This window comes from Sorex fumeus, unplaced genomic scaffold (genome assembly GCF_029834395.1).
Source record: "Sorex fumeus unplaced genomic scaffold, SorFum_2.1 ptg000149l, whole genome shotgun sequence".
Lineage (NCBI taxonomy): Eukaryota > Metazoa > Chordata > Mammalia > Eulipotyphla > Soricidae > Sorex > Sorex fumeus.
The window spans coordinates 6,707,151-6,728,504 of record NW_026606206.1 but is presented as its reverse complement, the minus strand read 5'-3'; the positions used below and the strand labels follow the sequence as shown (position 1 = coordinate 6,728,504).

Sequence of the window (21,354 nt, the reverse complement as noted above, 5' to 3'; positions counted from 1 at the left end):
ACAGCACCCAAAAGGAGAGAGAGAACACAGGGGAATGCCCTGCCACAGAGGCAGGGGGGGATGGGGGGATGGGGGGTGGGAGGGATACTGGGACCCGTGGTGGTGGAGAACGGGCACTGGTGGAGGGATGGGTACCTGATCATTGTATAACTGAAACCCAAGCACAAAAATTTGTAAGCCTATAACTGTACCTCATGGTGTTTCACTAATAAAAAAAACTGTTTTGCTTTTCCAAATACCGTTGGATACTGTTGGTTGAGGACTTACAGTACTGCATAGTAATTTAATATATATATATATATTTTTGTAATCCAAACCAATGATATCTTGACCCTTTCAGTGCAAGTTCAAGGCATTCCACATTCAGCCACAAGGTGTCCCATCTGGAAATGTTGGGGCTATTTTTGCATATACAGTAGTGGGGCTTTCTGTGCACCAGGAGGCATTCAATTATTGGTTTATTTGATCTTTGTAGCAACCCTTCGGGGAGTACTATGTGTTTTACAACTGAGGTAATTGAGACCCATAAAGGTAAAGGGGTCAGAGAGATGGTACAGTGGCTAAGGCGCTTGCCTTGCACCTGGTGGATATGGGTTTGATCCTGGGCACCTGTATCTCTTACTCTACCCCTGACACCCGTATCACCCCCAGCCCACCAGGAATAATTCCTGAGTGCAGAACCAGGAATCATTTCTAGGCTTCGCATGTTTTGGTTGTGACCCCAAACCAACAACAAGAAGAAGATCATAAATATTAATATTAGGGGCTAGAGAGATGTGATAGTGGGAAGGGCATTGGCCTTGCATGCAGCTGACCCAGGTCCAATCACTGGCATTCCATATGATGCTCTGAGCACTGGTAGGAGTAAGTCTTGAGTATAAAGCCAGGAGTAACCCCTGAGCATGGCTGGGTGTGCCTTCTCTACCCCTCCCCCTCCAAAAAAAGGTAAAGTAACTGGCCTAGTATTTTATGACTAGAAGTAGCAGACTGAAGTCTAAAGTCCGAACTGATGACTTCCGAGCAAGAGAGCAAGAAAAAGGCCTGAAGACCTGGTCATTGGTGATAATGTTGATGGTGTTAAGGAAGTTTCTCTGGGCTGGAGAGAGTACAGGGGGGAAGGTACTTGCCTTGCGTATACCACTTGGTTTGATGCCCAGCATCACACGTTCCTCCAAACATCACTAGGAATGACCCTTGAGTACAGAGCCAGGAATAGTGCCTGAAGACTGCTTGGTGTGTCCCCAAACAACACCCTGCCAAGGAAAGGACATCTTCCCGTAGGCTAGCAGTGACCAGTTTCAGCAGCAATGAGGCAGGGCTGGGAATATGGCTCAGTGGTAGAGCAAGCACATCCTGCACGTCTGAGGCCCTGGGCATCACCTTAGCACATCTCCCCTTCAACAACAACCCTTCCCAACCCCCCAACAAAAAGAACCACAAATGCACATTGAGTTTGGAGAGATGAGATTCAATATCCGCATCAGGGAGAGGCTGTGGAGACGGGAGGGCTGGTCGGGAGCTGCAGGGTCCCAGCCGCAGCATGGCTCGTCGCTTGAGAACCGCAAAACAAAAGGCGAACAGACCCCGGATAACACTGGGTCTGTACTGATGTCTACTGATAGATGAAGTCTACTGGGTTACGATGGATGTTTCGGAGTATGGCTGATATTATGACAGAACAGGGCCCACAACCATAGTGTTTGTTTGTTTGTTTGTTTTTGCCACACCCACATTCTCAGCGCTTACTCCTGCCTCTGCACTCAGGGAAAACTCCTGGCAGGGCTCTGGAACCTGGGTTGGCTGTGTGTAAGGCAAAGGCCATGTCCAATGTACTATCTCTTTGGCCCGCCATGTTGTTTTTGTTCTTTTTTTGAGGTGGGAGGGCACACTCAACTGTGTTCAGGGATTACTCCTGGCTCTACATTCAGACATCAGTCCTGACACAGTTCAGGAGACCACATGAAGTGCCTGGGATTGATCCTGGGTCAGCTGCATGCAAGGCTGGTGGCCTACCCTCTATACTATTTCTCTGCTCCCTGCCACATTGATTTGAAGAGGCAAAAAATAGCCATAGTTCCAGGAAAAAAGGAAAAACATATCAACACAAGGCCACCCCAATGCCTATTAATAGCAAAGTTATTAAATAACCACCACACACAAAAAATAAGGCTCCGACACACACTTGAATTCATGTGAGGACAAAATCAGCCACTTGCTCTGCTGACAAGCACACAGACAGGACGAGCACAGAGGTAGTGGGAAGCCAGGATGAAATGTGGCAAAGTGGGAAGAACATGAAGCCTGGAGCTCAGAGACCTGGGTTCAAGAGCCATGTTCCATGAACACGGAACACGAGCTGTGCAGCCTTGAACATTCCACTGCAGAGTCTCTTTTCAGATCATTTAGACAAATCGGTTTCTAACCTTTTTGGGAGCGTTTCTACTTCACTGTTTCTCAACTTGAATGGTAATCATTGGCTGCAGGCAACAGTCCACCCCACTCCGAAGTTTAGGATATGCTAAAAGGAAACCAGAACTGTGACCCAATCTACTGAATCAGGCCCAAAGACCTATAATATGTTGGATGTGTCCTGTGGAAGCCTTTTCCAGTGGACTCTTTCGTGCAAATAAAGAGAGTTTTTTTGTTCTAACCTTTTCCCCCTTCTCACAATTATCCAAATAACTCTGGTAAGGAAAACTGATGAGGAATAGCACAACATGAAACAAAGCAGTGGAGATGTTGGTGGAGTGGAGACATCTATGATGGGATGAGCAGAGTTCTCCGGGAAGACACCGAGGACTTCAGTCCTTAGGTATCATGAGAGTTTTAGCTTTGTAACTAATTGTGCAGGAAATCATGAGAAGTACTATTTATGACTATAACCTGTTTATACAACATTGAATCAAATTGTTCTTAACTTTGAGAACAAGCACATTTGCTGTGTACTGCTTAGTGATCAGTGTAAATGCCCTTTAATAGAACAGACTTCTGACAAGGAAAAGAAAAATTTCAGCCTCAAAAATTCAGAATAAGTCCCCTATTAGACTGGAAAGAATGTGCCCATAATTGTTTCTCTTTATTCCCAGGAATTACATACTCTGACACAAGTCTATACTTCCAAGTGGAACTTAGAAATGAGAACTCCCAAGCATTGAGCTAAATATATACTTTTAAAATGATACTATTTTTTTCCATTGCTTCCTGCTCATTTTTTTTACAGTACATTTCTAAAAGGAAAAGAATGACTCGCTGGTGGGGTTTTTGAAGCTAAAACGAGTAATCCTCCGCCAAAAGGAATAATTCTAAGAGACGCAATCACCCTCTGCAGTATATTATTTAGATGCAGAGACACCCAGGCACTAATCGAAACCTTTCAAAGTTAAGGATTCTAAAAAGACTGACAGAATGACAAGCAGAAGTTGAAGTATTTACAGCTTATTTTAGTGCCGATATGTATAGCATAACAAAAACGGGGAAAAGAGACCTATTTTCAAGAGGAAAATGATTTTTAAAGAGTCAAATCTAATGTGATTTTGATAGCATTAGTATTCAGTACCTTTTCTTTCTATTCTCTCTGGATTAAGCTATTAAATATAAGTGGCCCAAATGAGACTGGGATCATTGTCTATTGCCTCAGGATACACCCTGCAGGACTGGAGGCCTATCAAGGGGAAAGAAAAAAAATCCAACAAAGCAGGGAAATTTCTTTTCCATTTGCTGGCAAGGTTTCCTTGGTGAATAAGTGGAGTTGGGCCTGGTGGGCAGTAAGTGGGGATACTGATTTCTAGGAGCTCTCTCATACTGTTCTTTTTTTTTTTTTTGCAGGGTTCCTTGTATTTTTTTTAAATCCCCATATTTCTACTCCAATTTTTATTGCGGAACTATGGTTTCTAACTATGATTTCTAATGAGGAACAAAGGCATGCGGGTCCCGGGGCTGAGATCTCCAAGCCTGCTCGGGTCGGGGCTAAGCATCCTCCACCCAGATCCTCCACCTTCCAGTCGGCAGGGGTCACACCCACCAACTGGCCCCCTGGCGCCGTGTAATCCCATCAACGGCCAAGACCCAAAGACTATAAAACCCAGCTCCTGGAAGCGCGGCCACATTCGCGGCCACCCGACATCTTATTAACTCATTCCTACTTTGGACAAACTGACAGGCTACCGAATGTAACCTGCCCACACGGCAGAGTCTGGCAAACTCCCCGTGGCGTACCCAATATGCCAAATACCAGTAACAATGATGGGTCTCATTCTCCTAACTCTGAAAGAGCCTTGAATATGGCATTTTAAAAAAAAAATCTCAGGGCTAGGACGAAGGAGACGTTACTGGGGCCTGCTCGAGGCAATCGACGAAGAACAGGATGGTCGTGATCGTGATGGTTTCTAACACTGCTAATGGCAGAGTTTCATGAATGCAGGTTTCTAACACCAGACCCCCCACCAGAGTTGACTTCCCTTCGTGTAAAGGGTTTTTCTTTCTTCTTTCTCTCCCTCTTTTTTAAATTTAAACACCGCGATTTACAAAGTGGTTCATAATGCAGTTGTTTCTGGCATTCAATGTTTCAACAGCAATCTCACCACTCTATCACTGTCTGCAGTTTCCCAATTTCCCTCTCCCGACTCCCAGCTCTCCCGTCCAGCCCTGTCCCTTAGAAGGCACAAAAAATTTACTTCATATTGCTTGCTGCCACAAAATGGCACATGGAATTATCAGAAGAGATCCAGAAAAGTCAGCTTGTGTTAGAAAAGATGAAGTCATGAAAGTTACATACAAGCGGTACTACATGGAAAGTATCACGCTAAGCGAAATGAGTCAGAAAGAAAGAGATAGACATAGAAAGATTGCGTTCATCTGGGGAAGATAAAGTGACAAAATAGGAGACTAACACCCAAGAAAAGCTGAAATAAGTACCAGGAGTTTCACTCCATAGCTTGGAAGCCAACTGCACACGCTGGGGGAGAAGGCAGCTCAGATAGAGATGGGAGCACCAAATAAAGGGTGTTTGGAGGATCCTCCCAGGAGGGGAGATGCACGCTGAAAATAGACTATGGACTGAACATGATTGCCACTCAGTGCCTCTTTTGCAGACCACAACACTAAAAGGAGAGAGAGAACAAAAGGGAATGCCCTGCCACAGAGGCAGGGTGGGGTGGGAGGGATGGGGGTAGGAGGGATACTGGGATCCATGGTGGTGGAAAATGGGCACTGGTGGAGGGATGGGTACTTGATCATTGTATAATCGAAACCCAAGCACAAAAATTTGTAAATCTACAACTGTACCTCATGGTGTTTCACTAATAAAAATTTAAAAAAAAATTTAAAAAAAAGTCAGCTTCTGATAACTGTTATATCTCACAATGTGTTACCGAAGTCATTGTCTGAGGATTTACTGGGTACGTTCGAGCTACTTGAGCCTTCCATATTATTGGTTTTGCTCACTGAGCTTGGTGGGGTTCTATGCGACCTTCCCATCAAATTTGCTATGGTCCTACTGGGTCCTACTAGGCAAATTTCAGTACTATGAAATTTGCAGGAATTCTGTGAAACCTGGGCCCATTTAAATGGCATCCTCCAGTTGGGAATGGGAGTACCTGGGCCTTACTGGGGGGGAGGGAAATCTATCCATCCCCATTCCAAGCAGGCCATGGAGTTCTCAGCCTGGAGGTGGATCTTCCTGGGATAAGCTGGAGGCTTGGCAGTGTGATCTCTCTGCAGGGCTCCTGAAGAGTTTATCATGTCTCCCTCCCCTTCCTGCTGTTGCTGTCACCATGGTGGGGTCTGCATTCACCTGGTGTTATCTGCCAGACACTACACTGCTGTGGTGCTGGGGATCTTGAACAGCAGGATCAGACTCAGGCATAAGGGATGGTTCTGGGACTCTGACTCGAGGTCTCAAGCTTGCCAGGTCGTTGCTCTAGCAATGAGCTATCCCCGCAACCCCTCTTCCCGTTCCTTTAGCACGACGAGCCTCTCTTCCTTATGATTTCTCTAGTCCTAAGGCAGGAACAAAATTCTGAGGCAGACCCTTGAGTTCTTTTATACGCCAAGGCTCAAAGCAGAAACGCCCATGGGAGAATGTGACCAGGAGCAGAAACAAAGGAAGATGGTGATTTAGAGGGTCCGAGCCCCTCTCTTTCAGGGATAAATGTCAGAAGTTGTGGAGTCGAATACGTACAAAAATTCATGGGTGTTCACAAGCATTTGGGCATTATAGCAAACGAAACCGCTAGATTTTTAAAGGTCAGCTTGTTTGGTAAATTCACTGGGTTTGCCACAATGCTTTTTCTCGGGGTGTTGGCAGTGCAGTCTGCTAGTGATGCCCAGGGTTGCATGGCTGCTGGCAGGTGGGTTCAGAGGAGTATCTAGGTCCAACGTCCGCTGTCTGGCCCAGAGCCCATTCCTGGTGTCTTTGAACACCTGATCTCTCTATGCAATCCCACTGCAGCTGAAGTCAGAAATGCCAAAGACACCAAATTGCAATGTGGAAATATAGTGCCAATAAAGATTTCTTTAAAACAATTCACTTTAAAAATAGGGGGAGGATGCACTGGAAAGATTGTTTAGGGGTGAAGGCATTTTTCTTGAATGTCACTGACTCCAGTTTGCCTCCAGGGGGAGAGGGGGAGAGAGAGAGAGAAAGAGAGAGAGAGAGAGAGAGAGAGAGAGAGAGAGAGAGAGAGAGAGAGAGAGAGAGAAACAGGAGAATCATACTACAAGATAATATTGACATATTTCCTATTTAAATATATAGAAAAAGAAAAAAAAACATATGGGAATAAGTGAATTGTGTAATAATGATTCCACAGCCCTAGAGGCATGCAGAAGATGCAGTCAAACTGGCCTGGAGGTTTGGGGGTCAGTAGGAGTCAATGCCAGACCCTGGGAGAATTTTATGAATACCCAAGTTCAATTATCTGCGGTCAAGAATCTGCATACTTAATAAGAACGGCCCAAGCAAGCCAAAACACACTTTGACTTCTGTACTGAGTTTCCAATACACAACTTGATACACATCTCATTATATGCCCCTCATAATTAGAATAGTAGCAAATGGGAAGAAATGACCACAGCTTCATGGGAGAATTGTTTTTGACCTTGCAAAGAACTTCCTGTGACTTTCCAGCCAGGCTTCTGAGCGGCTATTTATACTTGCAAGCAAAAGAGCTGGGTTCAGTGGCGCCGTCTGGATCGGAAGAACTCCTGACTGACTAATTTTCCTAACAAATCTGAACAGTCAAGCTACACATTAATAATTTAAGTACAAGTCACTCCAGACTGAATGGAAAAGAACGATAACAACCGATCCAGTGACCAAATCTTCACCTGCCAAAAATCCAAGGCATGATCTATTCATCAGCCTATGTTAAAAGTAAACCTACATCCATTCTTTTCACGGAGCAATACACGCTGCCAGCCTGGAGGTGGAAAACAATGAACTGCATCGTATGTGGACACAGTGACTTTTCAGCCAGCTGCCCACGGTGCACAGCTTGTATGACAGGTGTCTCCGGTTCCTGTCATTGGCGAAGTGGCAGCCATTCTAACACGGTGAGGAGTGAGGCAGGTAGCAGCCTCATACATCACATGCTGATCACTTCCCCGGGAGCACCGCTTCTCCCGTGGGCTTGATTCATCATCTGGTGTTTTGTTGGTCATGGCCCCTAAGTGCGAAAAATCCACCACTGATGCTAAATTTGCACGATATCAGAATCACCACCTACACATTCTCCGAACATATCCTTGTCCTTAAGCAACGCATGTCTGTCTGGGAAATACTTTACCTACGCCAATTCTGATTCTTAAGAGTGAAATTTCAGAAACAAGTTCAATATTTCACGATTGATGAGTGGCAATGTATATGTAGCCGTCCCCATTCCTGGAATTTCTGCTTGTTATAAAAGTATTTTGATACCCAGTCACACACAGAGACACACGCACACACTTTCTCTCTCTCTCTCTGAAAGCTAAAATTGCACATATAAAATAAAATTGTACAATGTTGTGAGTCTTTCGATAGATGTCATTTTTCATTATTAGAACCAACAGCCATGGACGTTTCCCTTAGAAAGGAAAACTCTCTAATCCATGTCCCACCCCAGTACTCAAATTCATGGTCAATGTTTGAGAGCCTCTGTACTAGTTTCCTATGGCTGTGGTGACAAACCACTATAAACTCGGTGGCTTCAAACAACACAAGAGGATTTACGGATGCAAGAGTGGCCAGACTCTGCACATTCGTCAGGGCTGTTATCTGCAGCAGCTCCCAGGAGACCCTGTTTCCAGTCTTTCGTAGCTGCCACAGTCACCATGCCCCTTCCATCTTCAGGAGCACTACTGCCACTCTTGAGACACTTTTCCTCTGTCTCTTTTGTCTCTGCTTCTGGCATTGCATCTCCTCCTCTGCCCCTGCCCCTCTCCGTCTTTTATAAGGACCTGGGCTGATACTGGGCCCCCTGGCAATCTTCACCCACCTTGGGAAGCATTACCTGAATCACTCTGGTCATGTCCCTTTTGTCAGGTAGATCACAAACTTAAAAGCCTAAAGCATTACAAAAGGGTTCCGACAGCGTTTGCCATAGATTCAAGGGTTCACATGTGGACAATTTTGGGGTGTTGCTACTCGAATTGGGATTCTTTCTTTTTTCTTAGTTTTTGGGTAACTTTTGGCAGGGTGCAGGGCTAAGTCCTACTTCTGTGCTCCACGATCACTCCTGGTGAGGCTTGGGGGGGCCCAGGTGGTACCAGGGATTGAGTTCAGGTCACAAAGGACAAGTGGCAGCACCACTGTACTCCGGGACCCTATAACTTGGTTTCATAGGTCAGCCATTAAAGAAAGAAAAAAGAAAAGAAAAGAAAAGAAAAAGAAAGTTAACTATCTTCCAAGTCACCCTGTGCAATTTTTTATTTTTGTTTTGGGGCCACACCTTGAGATACTCAGGGCTTACTTCTGGCTCTGCATGTAGGAATCACGCCTAGAATGCTCGGATCATATGGAATGCCGGGAATCAAACCCAGGCCAGCTGCTGCGTACAAGGTCAGTCCCCTGCCCCACTATACTATCACTCTGACCCCACCCTGTGCAATCTTCAACAAGAATCCTGCTTAAAAAAAAAAAACTCCACTGGAAAGAAATTATCAAAACAGAAATAACAGAAGATTTGTTTTTCTTCCGGAGAAGTTAGTATCTCATGTCTGCAGAATACAAGGATTCACTAAGGAAACACCAGGCGGGTATTTCTCTGAGCTGCACTTCCTGCCACAGTGACCATCAAGTCAGTTCTCATTTGCTCTTGCTCACAGGCAGGTGACACCCTGGCAGCTGAGGGACAGTGAACTCTAATTTGGAGACACTGATCTCCCCATGAGCTAGGTGCAGTAGCAGGAGGACTGGTCATTTAGTTGTGCTTAGCATTACCTGCTTGAATAAAGCGTCGTCCTGTCGTGAGGGCAATGCTCGTTGACATATAAGGAAGAAGATGAAATTGTGGTTGCCAAGGACGCAGCTTCAAATAATGACGGTGTGCTGGGCACCAGGTCGGGTCTGCGCCGGGAGCTGAGAGCTGCGGAAGACACACACACACACACACACACACACACACACACACACACACACACCACACACACACATGCACGAGCGTTAATCTCAGGCATCAAACTGCTTTAGGATCAATAATTTAAACATGCAGAAAGCATTCATTCGACTTCTCAGGCTGCCTATTCAATGCTGAATGCAATGCACTCTTGTGAACTGCAGTGGATATGTGAAATCGTTTTTTGCAAACAGGTTAAACGAAAAGGAAACTGCATTAATCTATAAAATAGCTTAAGGAAATGATCTTAAGAATGTTCTTTAAAAAAAAAAAAAGAACAGCGAATAAAGTGATTTGCTCTTCCAAGAGATAATACAACATCTTCCTGGAATTTAAAGAGATAATTTAAGAGAGATTAAAAGGTCAGCAGGCCTATGTAAAGACAGAGGGTGATCCTGGTGTCCCCCGACCCCATGCTCCCAGGATCAGCCCTGAGCTATAATTTTCAGGTTATTAAGAGATTCATAACCAACCATCTGCCGTAAAGAACTTTAACTAATCTCACTGTATTTTGGAACACTATCTGGGGCTCAACTTGATACTATTAAAAAAAAAATAGGGCCAGAGGAATAGCACAGTGGGTAAGGTGCTAGGTGACCATGTGGCTGACCCAGGTCCAATCCCTGCCACCCCATATGTCCAATCCTGTGCGCTGTCAGGAGTGATCCCTGAGTGCAGAGCTGGGATTCAGCCCTGAGCACTGCTGGGCATGGCACCCCAAACCAAAATAAATTAACATGGCTACCTTTTTAAAAAGAAGAAAACTCTTTTTTTTTTCCCTGTAAAATGTAGGTGTCCATAAACATTTGAACCCTTTCATTAGGAAAGCAAGAGTTCAAGGTTGAGCAAAGATCCACATCCTATGTCCGCTCTCTCTAATTCCATGTCATCATTTTCATCCTTTTGGGAGCTGAATCAAGACCATTTTGTTTGTTTGTTTGTTTTAGGGCCACACCCTGTGATGCTCAGGGTTTACTTCTGGCTCTGCAGTCAGGGGTGACTCCTGGCAGGGCTTGGGGTTTTGGATTTGTGAACCAATCCAATCTCTAAATTCCAAATGGAGTTCTCGTACCAGCAATACATGCACCATCAGCATACGTGGATAGATGGATATTTGCACTCCTACGTGCTATCGGCACCTGTATGTGTTTGTGAGGAGGACAGAAGCTCCGCACAAAACCCTATTACAAGACAACCAGCATTGGACAAAATACTAAGTGATTACAGTGTATTCCACTTTTTAGTGCCAGGGACTGAATCTGTAATGAACACTACCCCTGTGGTTTGTTCTTTTCCGTTCTCTTCTGACTGGTGGGTTACACCTGGTGGTGCTCAGGGCTGACTCCTGGCTCTGCATTCAGGGATCACTTCTGGAAAGGCTCGGGGAACCCTATGTGGTGTTGGGAATTGAACCAGGGATGGTCATGTGCAGGGCAAGTGTCTTAGCACCTGTACTATCTCTCCAGCCCTGGGTTTGGGATTTGAAGGGAATAAGTAGATGGGGAAGTGGCGTGAGGCAGAGAGGGAAAGTTGGAGGAACATCGAGGGACTGCAAAAAAAAATATGTATATATGGAACACAACAGAACTTCCAGGCCTAAATTTTGTATACAAGCGCTGTTTTCTGTGTAAGTAGAGTAGTTTTTCCAATATTCCATTGTTCCTCTTCCAAATGTTCCTCTAAGAATATGTCACTGGTTTAAAAAAATAGAAAGAGAAAAATTGAAAGAAATACTGGGGCTTAAAAAAAACTAAATATATTTCCCCTTTATTTCTCTCTCTCTCTGAAAAAGATTTTTTAATTAAAAAAGTTACATAAAATATCTATTTCTATGCATCTGTTTTTATTTTCATTCAGGGAATGAATTTAACAGAAGATAGGCATCCATGATATGCAGGGAGAAAGCTATCACTATTTTTTTTTGCCACACCTGGTAATGCTCAGGGGGTATTCCTGGCTCTGTGTTTTGGTTCGAAGCTCCTGGAGGTGCTTTGGGAACATGAGGTGTTGGGGATTGAACCTGGACATACTACATGTAAAGCCCTTTGAGCTATTTCCTTTTTTTTTTTTTTTTTTTTTTTTTTGCTTTTTGGGTCACACCTGGCGATGCACAGGGGCTACTCCTGTCTCTGCACTCAGGAGTTACTCCTGGCGGTGCTCAGGGGACCATATGGGATACTGGGAATCGAACCCGGGTCGGCCGTGTGCAAGGCAAGCGCCCTCCCCACTGTGCTATCTCTCCAACCCCTGAGCTATTTCCTTTTTCTTAGAAAATTATATTTTCTTACATTACACTTTATGTATTATATTTTATTATAGCACTGCACTGTTCTCCCGTTGTTCATCCATTTGCTCGAGCGGGCACCACTAATGTCTCCATTGTGAGACTTGTTGTTACTGGTTTTGGCATTTTGAATACGTCACAGGTAGCTTGCCAGGCTTTGCTGTGCAGGTGGGATACTCTTGGTAGCTTGTCGGGCTCTCCGAGAAGGATGGAGGAATCGAACCCAGGGGGGCCCCGGTCGACTGCGTGTAAGACAAATGCTCTACCTGCTCACTCTCTGTGATATATATATATATATATATATATATATATATACACTCATACACAAAAGAGCAAGGGTCTGGGAATAAAAACATCAATATCATATGGAATTTACTATGTACTATATACTATATACACTATATACATATACTATATACTATCAGTTATAGATTTTTCCTTTTGATGTCTTAGACCTTTCTACTTAATTTAAATTACAACAGGTAAGGTAAAGGCCCTCCCGTTGATCGTCGATTTGCTCGAGCGGGCCCAGTAACGTCTCCATTGGAGACTTTGTTGTTACTGTGTCTGGCATATCGAATACTCTCGGTAGCTTGCCGGGCTATCGCTCCAGCCCTAAAGTAAAGGCCCTCCCGTTGATCATCGATTTGCTCGAGCGGGCCCAGTAACGTCTCCATTGGAGACTTTGTTGTTACTGTGTCTGGCATATCGAATACTCTCGGTAGCTTGCCGGGCTCTCCGAGAGGGGCGGAGGAATCGAACTCGGGTCGGCCATGTTGGCCGCTTGTAAGGCAAACGCCCTACCCGCTGTGCTATCGCTCCGCACCAACAATATAATATATTGTTTATATGAAATTGACATTGTTATACCATATATATTCATTAAAAAATAATATTATTGGCTAATAACACCACAAGAAACGTTCCTATTGATGGAACACAGAACTGAACCTAGAGCTTGAACAGGGTCTCAAACCCAGGGCTAAAAGAGCTACACATCAGTCTTTGCCATTTTGAAATTTAAGAAGAAATTTTTTTTTTTATTTTGCTTGTTGGGTCACACCCAGCAATGCACAGGGGTTACTCCTGGCTCTGCACTCGGGAATCACTCCTGGCGGTGCTCAGGGGACCATATGGGATGCTGGGAATCGAACCCGGGTCGGCCGCGTGCAAGGCAAACGCCCTACCCGCTGTGCCCTCTCTCCAGCCCCAAGAAGAAACTTTTAAAGTAACATGTTTTGGGTCAGAGGGATTAGAGGGCTTAAGGTACTTGCATGTAGCTGAGGCATGGCCAGGAGTTCCCCCGAGCATAGAGCCAGGTATGGCCCACCTTCACCTGCACCGCAACACAAACTGAGTTTCCACATTACCTTCTTCATCGAGGCTTCTGAAACTCTGCCCTTCAGTCAGCAAATCTCGCTTCTCATCCTTCCATTCCTGGCTAACGGAGGACACAATCTCCTGTGAGGTTGCCTTCAGGGCGGCGATGGAGTTGCACCGTTTCTTAGAAGGTGAGGCCTTCAAGGCTAGACGGGAAGGAAGAAGGAGCAGAAGACACTCATTCACTGGAAAGACACGTTATCTTATTTATTTCCTAATTCACCTACTACTCATGAACACTTTAGTCATCCTTTGGGGAGAGTTCGGAAGTTTTATTTCAGGTATGAGAGCAGAAGGGGAGGAAATTGTAGGCCCGTGATTTTTTTATTTTTTCTGTCTGAAAAATTTTCTTTTTTTCTTAGCAAATCATCGTGAGGTGCAGTTACAAATTTACCAACTTTCGTGTTTGCATTTCATTCATACACTGATTGTTCACCCATCCCTCCACCAGTGCCCATTCTCCTCCATCAATGTTCCCAGTATCCCTCCCACCACCCACACTCCATCCCCCACCACCCCACCCCACCTCTGTGGCAGGACATTCCCTTTTGTTCTTTCTCCTTTTGGGTGTTGCGGTTTGCAATAGAGGTACTGTGTGGCTATTGTATTCGGTCTATAGTCTACTTTCGGCACACATCTTTCAACCCGAATGGGTCCTCCCAACATCCTTTACTTGGTGTTCCCTTCTCTGAGCTAGGCTGGCAATTTTATTTGTTCAATATGCCTTAGGAGGGAATACCCTAGAATTAATTTATGTTGAGAATTTGAAATATAGTATTATTTGAGTTGGAAACACAAGTGTTTTCATATATATATATATATATATATATATATATATGGGCTCTGAGAGATAGTAGAGTGGGCCGGGCATTTGCCTTGCACATGGCTTACCATAGTACATATATAGTACATATATATATATATATACTTATATTCAAATAGACACAACCCACATGGCAAACTCCCCGTGGGATCTCCGGCACCCTATATGGTCCCCCAAGTATCACCAATAGTGATCCCTGAGTGCAGAGCTAGGGGTAACTCCTGAGCACTGCTGGGGGTGGCCAAACCCTGTCCCCGCACCCCCACAAAATGACATTTTTTTCTTCTTCTGGTAAAGTTTTTCCACCACTAGAAGGAGGATGGGTTGTGGGCAAACACACATGGTAAGGTATGTAAAGTACAGAGAATTCTCATGACCCTAATTTTATTAACTGGGACTGACCATTTCTAAACATCCCAACATTTAATCTTATGCTCCTGTTGCCCCATTTAGCCAAGTTCCTGCTGTTTGCTTTTTCTCTTCAGTGACTTTTCACTGCTATTTCCTGCCCTTTGGGTTTTTTCCTAGGTTGTGATCATGTCAGATGGATGATTCCTCCCTGACCTTTGTCCGAAGAGCATTCAGTGGCTGCAGAAGTGTGCTAGGAACTTGCATCAAGACAAAGTGGACCTCAGCATCTGTGATGCTCGCTGGGGTCTGGGACTTCACGGAGGACACACTGATAGGAGGAGCTTCAGGGGTGGCCCGATGTCCCCACAGAGACTCCCTTCTGCTGTCATATTTCTTTGGGGACTTAACAGTACTAGGGCATTTCCCTAAGAGAGGGCTGAGGAAAATGAGGCTAATCTATGCTTTTCACTGAGTTTGTTCTGGATACTTAGTCTGCATACAGGTCGCTTGGATGGAAGAGTGACTAGAGTAGGGGCATCTGGTGTGGGGAGGGGTCTCAGAGCACAGATGACAAGCTCATCTGAGACCTTTTCATGGGCAGTGTGAAGGAACAGTTCGATCTGGGGGCAGCTCTGGGATACACTGCGAGAAGATCAGGATTTCTGACTCTAGACAAGACTAAAACCTGCCCACACGGCAGTCTGGCAAACTCCCCGTGGCGTACCCAATATGCCAAATACCAGTAACAATGATGGGTCTCATTCTCCTAACTCTGAAAGAGCCTTGAATATGGCACTTTAAAAAAAAAAATCTCGGGGCTAGCACGAAGGAGACGTTACTGGGGCCTGCTCGAGGCAATCGACGAACAACAGAATGGTCATGATCGTGATCGTGATGGACAAGTCTAAAGGTGCTGATTCTCTTGCCCTCCAGACCATTCATTCCTTCCTTCCGCAGCTCAGGAGAGCGCCCCATCCCCCGTGTGCTTGGAATGCCCTCTGGTTCCTCTGCTCTCCCGATGTTCTCTCAGTTCTGATGTTCTCAGTTTCCCACTCTGTGCCACCCAAGTCTAGCTAGATTGCAGAGTTGTTCATGATTATGAAATTTAAAAAAATTAATAAGAAAAATAAAATCTGGGACACACAAATAAGGGAAGAACAGAGGGCAATTGCTTCACTTAAAGAGCAAGGAAGCATGAGCTCTCTACCAGCATTTCTCAACCAAGGGCCTAGGGCCCACTGCAGGCCCCCAGGATAAATGGGGGGGGTGGGCAGAGACTCGGGGAACAACCAGTAGGACAGGAGGACCAGAGGAAGAAAACCATGCTAGAAGCAGGCCATAGTCAGAAAAAGGCTGAGAAAAAACATTCTACATTTCTTGAGCTACTTTCCTAGGTCCTGGCTCACTCTTATGAATCTTTAACTCCTGATTTTTCTTTTCTTTTTTTTTGGGGGGGTCACACCCAGAGATGCACAGGGGTGACTCCTGGCTCTGTGCTCAGGAATTATCTCTGGCGGTGCTCAGGGGACCATATGGAATGCTGGGAATCGAACCCAGGTAGGCCATGTGCAAGGCAAACGCCCTACCCGCTGTGCTTATCACTCCAGCCCCAACTCCTGATTTTTCAACACAGCGTTCTAAAACTTCCATGTCAGAGATTTGAAATGTCCCTGGGGGACTGCTAGGGGCCTCAGACCATCTTCAGACTGGAGCACAGGCTTTGCATGCAGGAGGTCATGTTCAGTTTATGATACCAGTACTGTGGGGTCCGCCAAGCACCCAGCCATACAGCACCTAGCTGGGGGCAGCCCTCCCAGCACCTGCTGCACTACTAGTGAGGCTGAAAAACAAACTAAAAACACGATTGCCACTCAATGCCTCTTTTGCAAACCACAGCACCCGAAGGAGAGAGAGAACAAAAGGGAATGCCCTGCCACAGAGGCAGGGTGGGATGGGGGGGATGGGGGGTGGGAGGGATACTGGGATTGGTGGGGGTGGAGAATGGGCACCGGTGGTGGGATGGGTACTCGATCACTGTATAACTGAAACCCAAGCACAAAAATTTGTAAGTCTACAACTGTACCTCATGGGGTTTCACTAATAAAAATTAAAACAAAAAAAACCAAAAATCTTTATTCAGTAAATAACACTGGAAGAATGGGCAACTGCTTGTGAAAAAAAAAGTTGGGTCTGTTTTGCCCTATACTCCAAGGCCAGTTCCACGAAGAGTGTGGATAGAGAATACTGAGGTTAAAGCACTTGTTTTGCTTGTGACTGACCAGTCAGAGAGTAGAACCCAAGCATTGCTGGCCGAGGACCAAATTTCCCCATCCCTTAAAACAAAACAAACCACATACAACAAAGAAAAAGACACACAAAAAACACCTATGGAAAGTGACAGAAAAGATGAACATTTATCCCACTGCTCCAAGGTGAAATCCTTCGGAAACACAGGAACGATTAATAGAAGAAGCAATTCCTTGTTGAATGACATTAAAAATATATTCAAGAATGAATTTAAATAAAGTAGAAAATTTCACACAGAAAACTCCACAACACTGATGAAAGAAATTAATGAAATTCTAGATAAAAGGGAGATGTTTTATGCACAAGGAACAAAGCCTTAATATTGTGAAGATGGAAACAGACTTCAAGCTGCGCTAAGAAGAGTCAATAGGAATCTTACCAAAATATTAGCTAATTGCCTCTTTATTAATCAGAAATTGATATGCTGATTCTCCATTCACAGGGAAACACAAGGGAGCTGGAATAGCTAAAGCAATTTTGAAAAGAACAGGGGAAAGACTCACTGCCCAGTTTCAGAACTTATAGCATTGAACTCATCAAGACAGTCTGCTTTAGGTATAAATTAAGGCAAGGAAGCACAAAGATTAATTATCTGTAAGTGAAAGAGCAAACACAAATTCTAACACTTGTGAACAAATGAGTTTCTACAAGGTCATCACTTTAATTTTTTTGGGGGGGTCACAGCCGGCAATGCTCAGGGGTTCCTCCTGGCTCTGCACTCAGGAATTACTCCTGGCGGTGCTCGGGGGACCATATGGGATGCTGGGAATCGAACTCGGGTCAGCCACATGCAAGGCAAACGCCCTACCCGCTGTGTTATGGCTCCAGCCCCCTCATCACTTTAATTTAATAAAACAAATGATAGGCTTTTCAACAAATGGTGCTGGGACATCTGGATAGCTATACACTAAAGAAAGAAATTAGAATATATCTCACACCACAGTTTTTAAGATCAACTTTTCTACATTGACAAAACTAGTGGTTGAAATAAGAGAGAGAGAACAAAAGGCAATGCCCTGTCACAGAGGCAGGGTGGGATGGGGGAATGGGCGGTGGGAGGGATACTGGGATCTGTGGTGGTGGGAAATGGGCACTGGTGGAGGGATGGGTATTTGATCATTGTATAATTGAAACCCAAACACAAAAATTTGTAAGTGTACAACTGTACCTCATGGTGTTTCACTAATAAAAATAACAAAACAAAACAAAACAAAACAAAAAATTGGTGGTTGAAGACCACTGATCACAACAAATATACAACAGACAAGAGAAAAAAATGACCTTTGTAAAAATAAAAGATTTTGTGCTTTGAAGCATACTATCAAAAAAGACAACTTTCAGAATGGAAGAGAAAAATATGCCATTCGCGTATCAGGTAATAGAAACCAGGGTCCAGAGTACGTAAAGAACTAGCACGACGAAAAGTTAAAATGCAACCCCAACCTCATAAAAAACATGCAATTATTTGAAGAGACATTTTTCTTCTTTTTAACACGCCCCTTCCATTTTTATTGAGGACCCTGATTACAATACCGTTAATGTTAGTTTTATGAATACATGCATCATTTCAGCACCACAACCAGAATCTGTTTTCTTTCACCAGTATCCCAAGAACATTTCCCTGCAACCCCTAACTCTTGCTCTGTAAGCTCAGTTCTCTAGACCAGTGAAGAGACATTTTTTCCAAAGTAGATATCAAAGACTAATGCAGCACACAATAAAAATTTCAACATCATTCATCATTAGAGAAATGAAAATTCAAAGCCACATGAAATATCATTTTATTTATTTATTTATTTATTTTCTTTTTGGGTCACACCTGGCGATGCTCGGGGCTTACTCCTGGCTCTGCACTCAGGAATCACTCCTGGCGGTGCTCGGGGGACTATATGGGATGCTGGGAATTGAACCCGGGTGGGCTGCATGCAAGGCAAACGCCCTACCCGCTGTGCTATTGCTCCAGCCCCTGAAATATCATTTTATACCCACAGGATATATTAAAAAAAAAGCTGATAACATATTTTGGTGAGACCTGGGAAATGTGAAACTCATCCATTGCTGATGGGATTAAAAATGGCATGGCTAATTTGGAAGAGAGTGGACAACTTCTCAACAAGGAGTTGCCATTTGACCTATCACCTACATGACAAAATAACCCCCCTTCACAATGAAAATGCATATTCACACAAACTCTTGCAGGAACACTCAGGGCAGCACTAGTAGCTAAAAAAATAGTAGCCAAAAAATGGAAATAACCCAAAGAGCCGCAGACCAATGAATGGCTATACAAAATGTGGTATATTCATGCAAAAGTGTATTCAGCAATAAAATTTGCGAAGTACTGACACATGCTTTCATGGCTAACCTTGAGAACATTATTGTTATTATTATTATTATTATTATTATTATTATTTTTGCTTTTTGGGTCACACCCGGCGATGCTCAGGGGTTACTCCTGGCTCATGCACTCAGGAATCGCTCCTGGCGGTGCTCGGGGGACCACATGGGATACTGGGAATCGAACCTGTGTTGGCCATGTTGGCTGCGTGCAAGGCAAACGCCCTACCCGCTGTGCTATCGCTCCAGCCCCTTGAGAACATTATTAAGTGGAAAAAGCCAAATACAAAGTGTGACATGCGTATGGTTCCATTACATGTAATATCCAGAACAGGCAGATCTACAGAAATAGGAAATAAATTAGTACAGGCCAGGCACTAGAGGAAGGAGGGACTCTGAGTGACTGCTAATGGATCTGGGTTTCTTCTTGGGATAATAAAAAATGTTCTAAAATTAGACACCGGTGTATATTCTTTATGAGAGTTAATTTCATTGTATGTGAGTTTTATCTTAGTAAAGACATTATAAAATAGATCTGTATCCCAATACAGATGGGGTACAAAACAGAAGTAATACAGCAGATTGACAATGTCGGAAGTAAAAGACATTTCACATGAAAAATACAATTCAAGGGAATGCCCTGCCACAGAGGCAGGGTGAGATGGGATGGGGGGTGGGAGGGATACTGGGATCCATGGTGGTGGGAAATGGGCGCTGGTGGAGGGATGGGTACTCGACCATTGTATAATTGAGACCCAAGCACAAAAATGTGTAAGTCTACAACTATACCTCATGATGTCTCACTAATAAAAATTTAAAAAAATTGAAAAAAAATACAATTCACTGGGCAGGAGTATTCACTGGGCTGATCACATGCTTTCATGCGGGAGGCCTGGGTTTGATCCCCATCACTGTATGGACCCCCAAACAATGCCAGAAATGACCCCTGAACAATGAGTTAAAATTAGCCCCTGAGCAGCACTAGGTGTGGCTGCAAAACAAAAGGAACAAACAAAATCCTTGACAAAATGGGAACGTTTGCAACGTACACCCTATTTCATGGAAGGGAAGATGCTGTAGATTGCACTATTAATTTCTACGAAATTAAGAAAGAAAAAAGCAGCGGTTTGGGATTCTCATGAAACACTGCACTAAGACTGAGACAGACTCCAGGGGCAAAGCCCCTGTCAACCTACAGGGTCCCAAAGGAACTCACATTTTCTATCACAGCAAAGGGTGAAGGGAGGTGGAAGTTTTTCCTTGAAAACAAACCACTCATTGGTATTCACATAAGCTCGCCATCTGAGTAAACACTGTCATATATTCCAATATAGACAATAAAACAGTCAGAGTATTTAATTTATAGAGCTCTCAAATGAACAACAATTTTAACAGACCCATGATAAGCTCTAATGTGAAACAGAAGTCTTCCTTAGGATGAAATTAGGTTAAAGGGGATATTTCAGATACAGGGATTTCATATCAATCACTTGGAAAAATAAGAAACATCCAACACAAACAGGCAGCTATTCTAAAAGCTAAGTTTTCAATGGAATTGCAAATGGCTAATAAAAATGAGTAATGGTTTGGCGTCACCGGTTCTCAAGAAACAAAGTAAGATAATCAGATAACCCAGTAACATAAATTAAGAAGAATAACTCTGTCAAAGGCCAGGAAGGATATAAACTCTGTGGAAGTCTATAGAGCAGAACTTTTCTGTGTGGACATGTGCATTTTAACCCTTAGGGTCTTGCCTGGAATGTAATTACTAGGGCAATAAAAATCAAAAGCACGAGGTGCTATCATCTTACAGCGGTGAGAATGACTATTATCAAAAAGCCACAGAATAACAAGGATCTCGAAGACGTAGAGAAAGGGAACACTGGTGTACTGTTGGGTGGAATGTGAACTGCTTCGGAAGCAATCGGAGATACTTCAGTGTTTATATCTGAGGAAATAAAATCACCCTCTTGAAGAGCTGTTCTCTGTTCACTGGAGCGTGATCCACAACAGCCAAGACACAGAAACAACCAAAAGTCCACTGAGAGACATGGTGTGTGATGCCCACACTCAGGGGAATCCTGTTCATCCATAAAAATGAAGGAACTATGAAAGTATCATGCTAAGCGAAATGAGTCAGAAAGAGAGGGATAGACATAGAAAGATTGCATTCATCTGGGGGATATAAAGTAACAAAGTATGAGATTAATACCCAAGAATAGCTGAGATCAGCACCAGGAGGATTACTCCATAACTTAGAGGCCAGCCGGGTATTCTAG

The 21,354-nt window shown here is 44.1% G+C and overlaps 1 protein-coding gene across 2 annotated transcripts in view; it reads right to left on the bottom strand.

The window, feature by feature from the left end:
• PIP5K1B (phosphatidylinositol-4-phosphate 5-kinase type 1 beta) overlaps positions 1-21,354 on the bottom strand; it is a 403,907-nt gene that overhangs the window by 79,206 nt on the left and 303,347 nt on the right. For both annotated transcript variants that reach the window (XM_056106896.1, XM_056106897.1), the window contains exons 12-13: positions 13,248-13,403; positions 9,419-9,563 (exon numbers count right to left, since the gene is read on the bottom strand). In XM_056106896.1, coding sequence (XP_055962871.1) covers positions 9,419-9,563; positions 13,248-13,403 — 301 coding nt within the window. The remainder of the gene's footprint in view (positions 1-9,418; positions 9,564-13,247; positions 13,404-21,354) is intronic.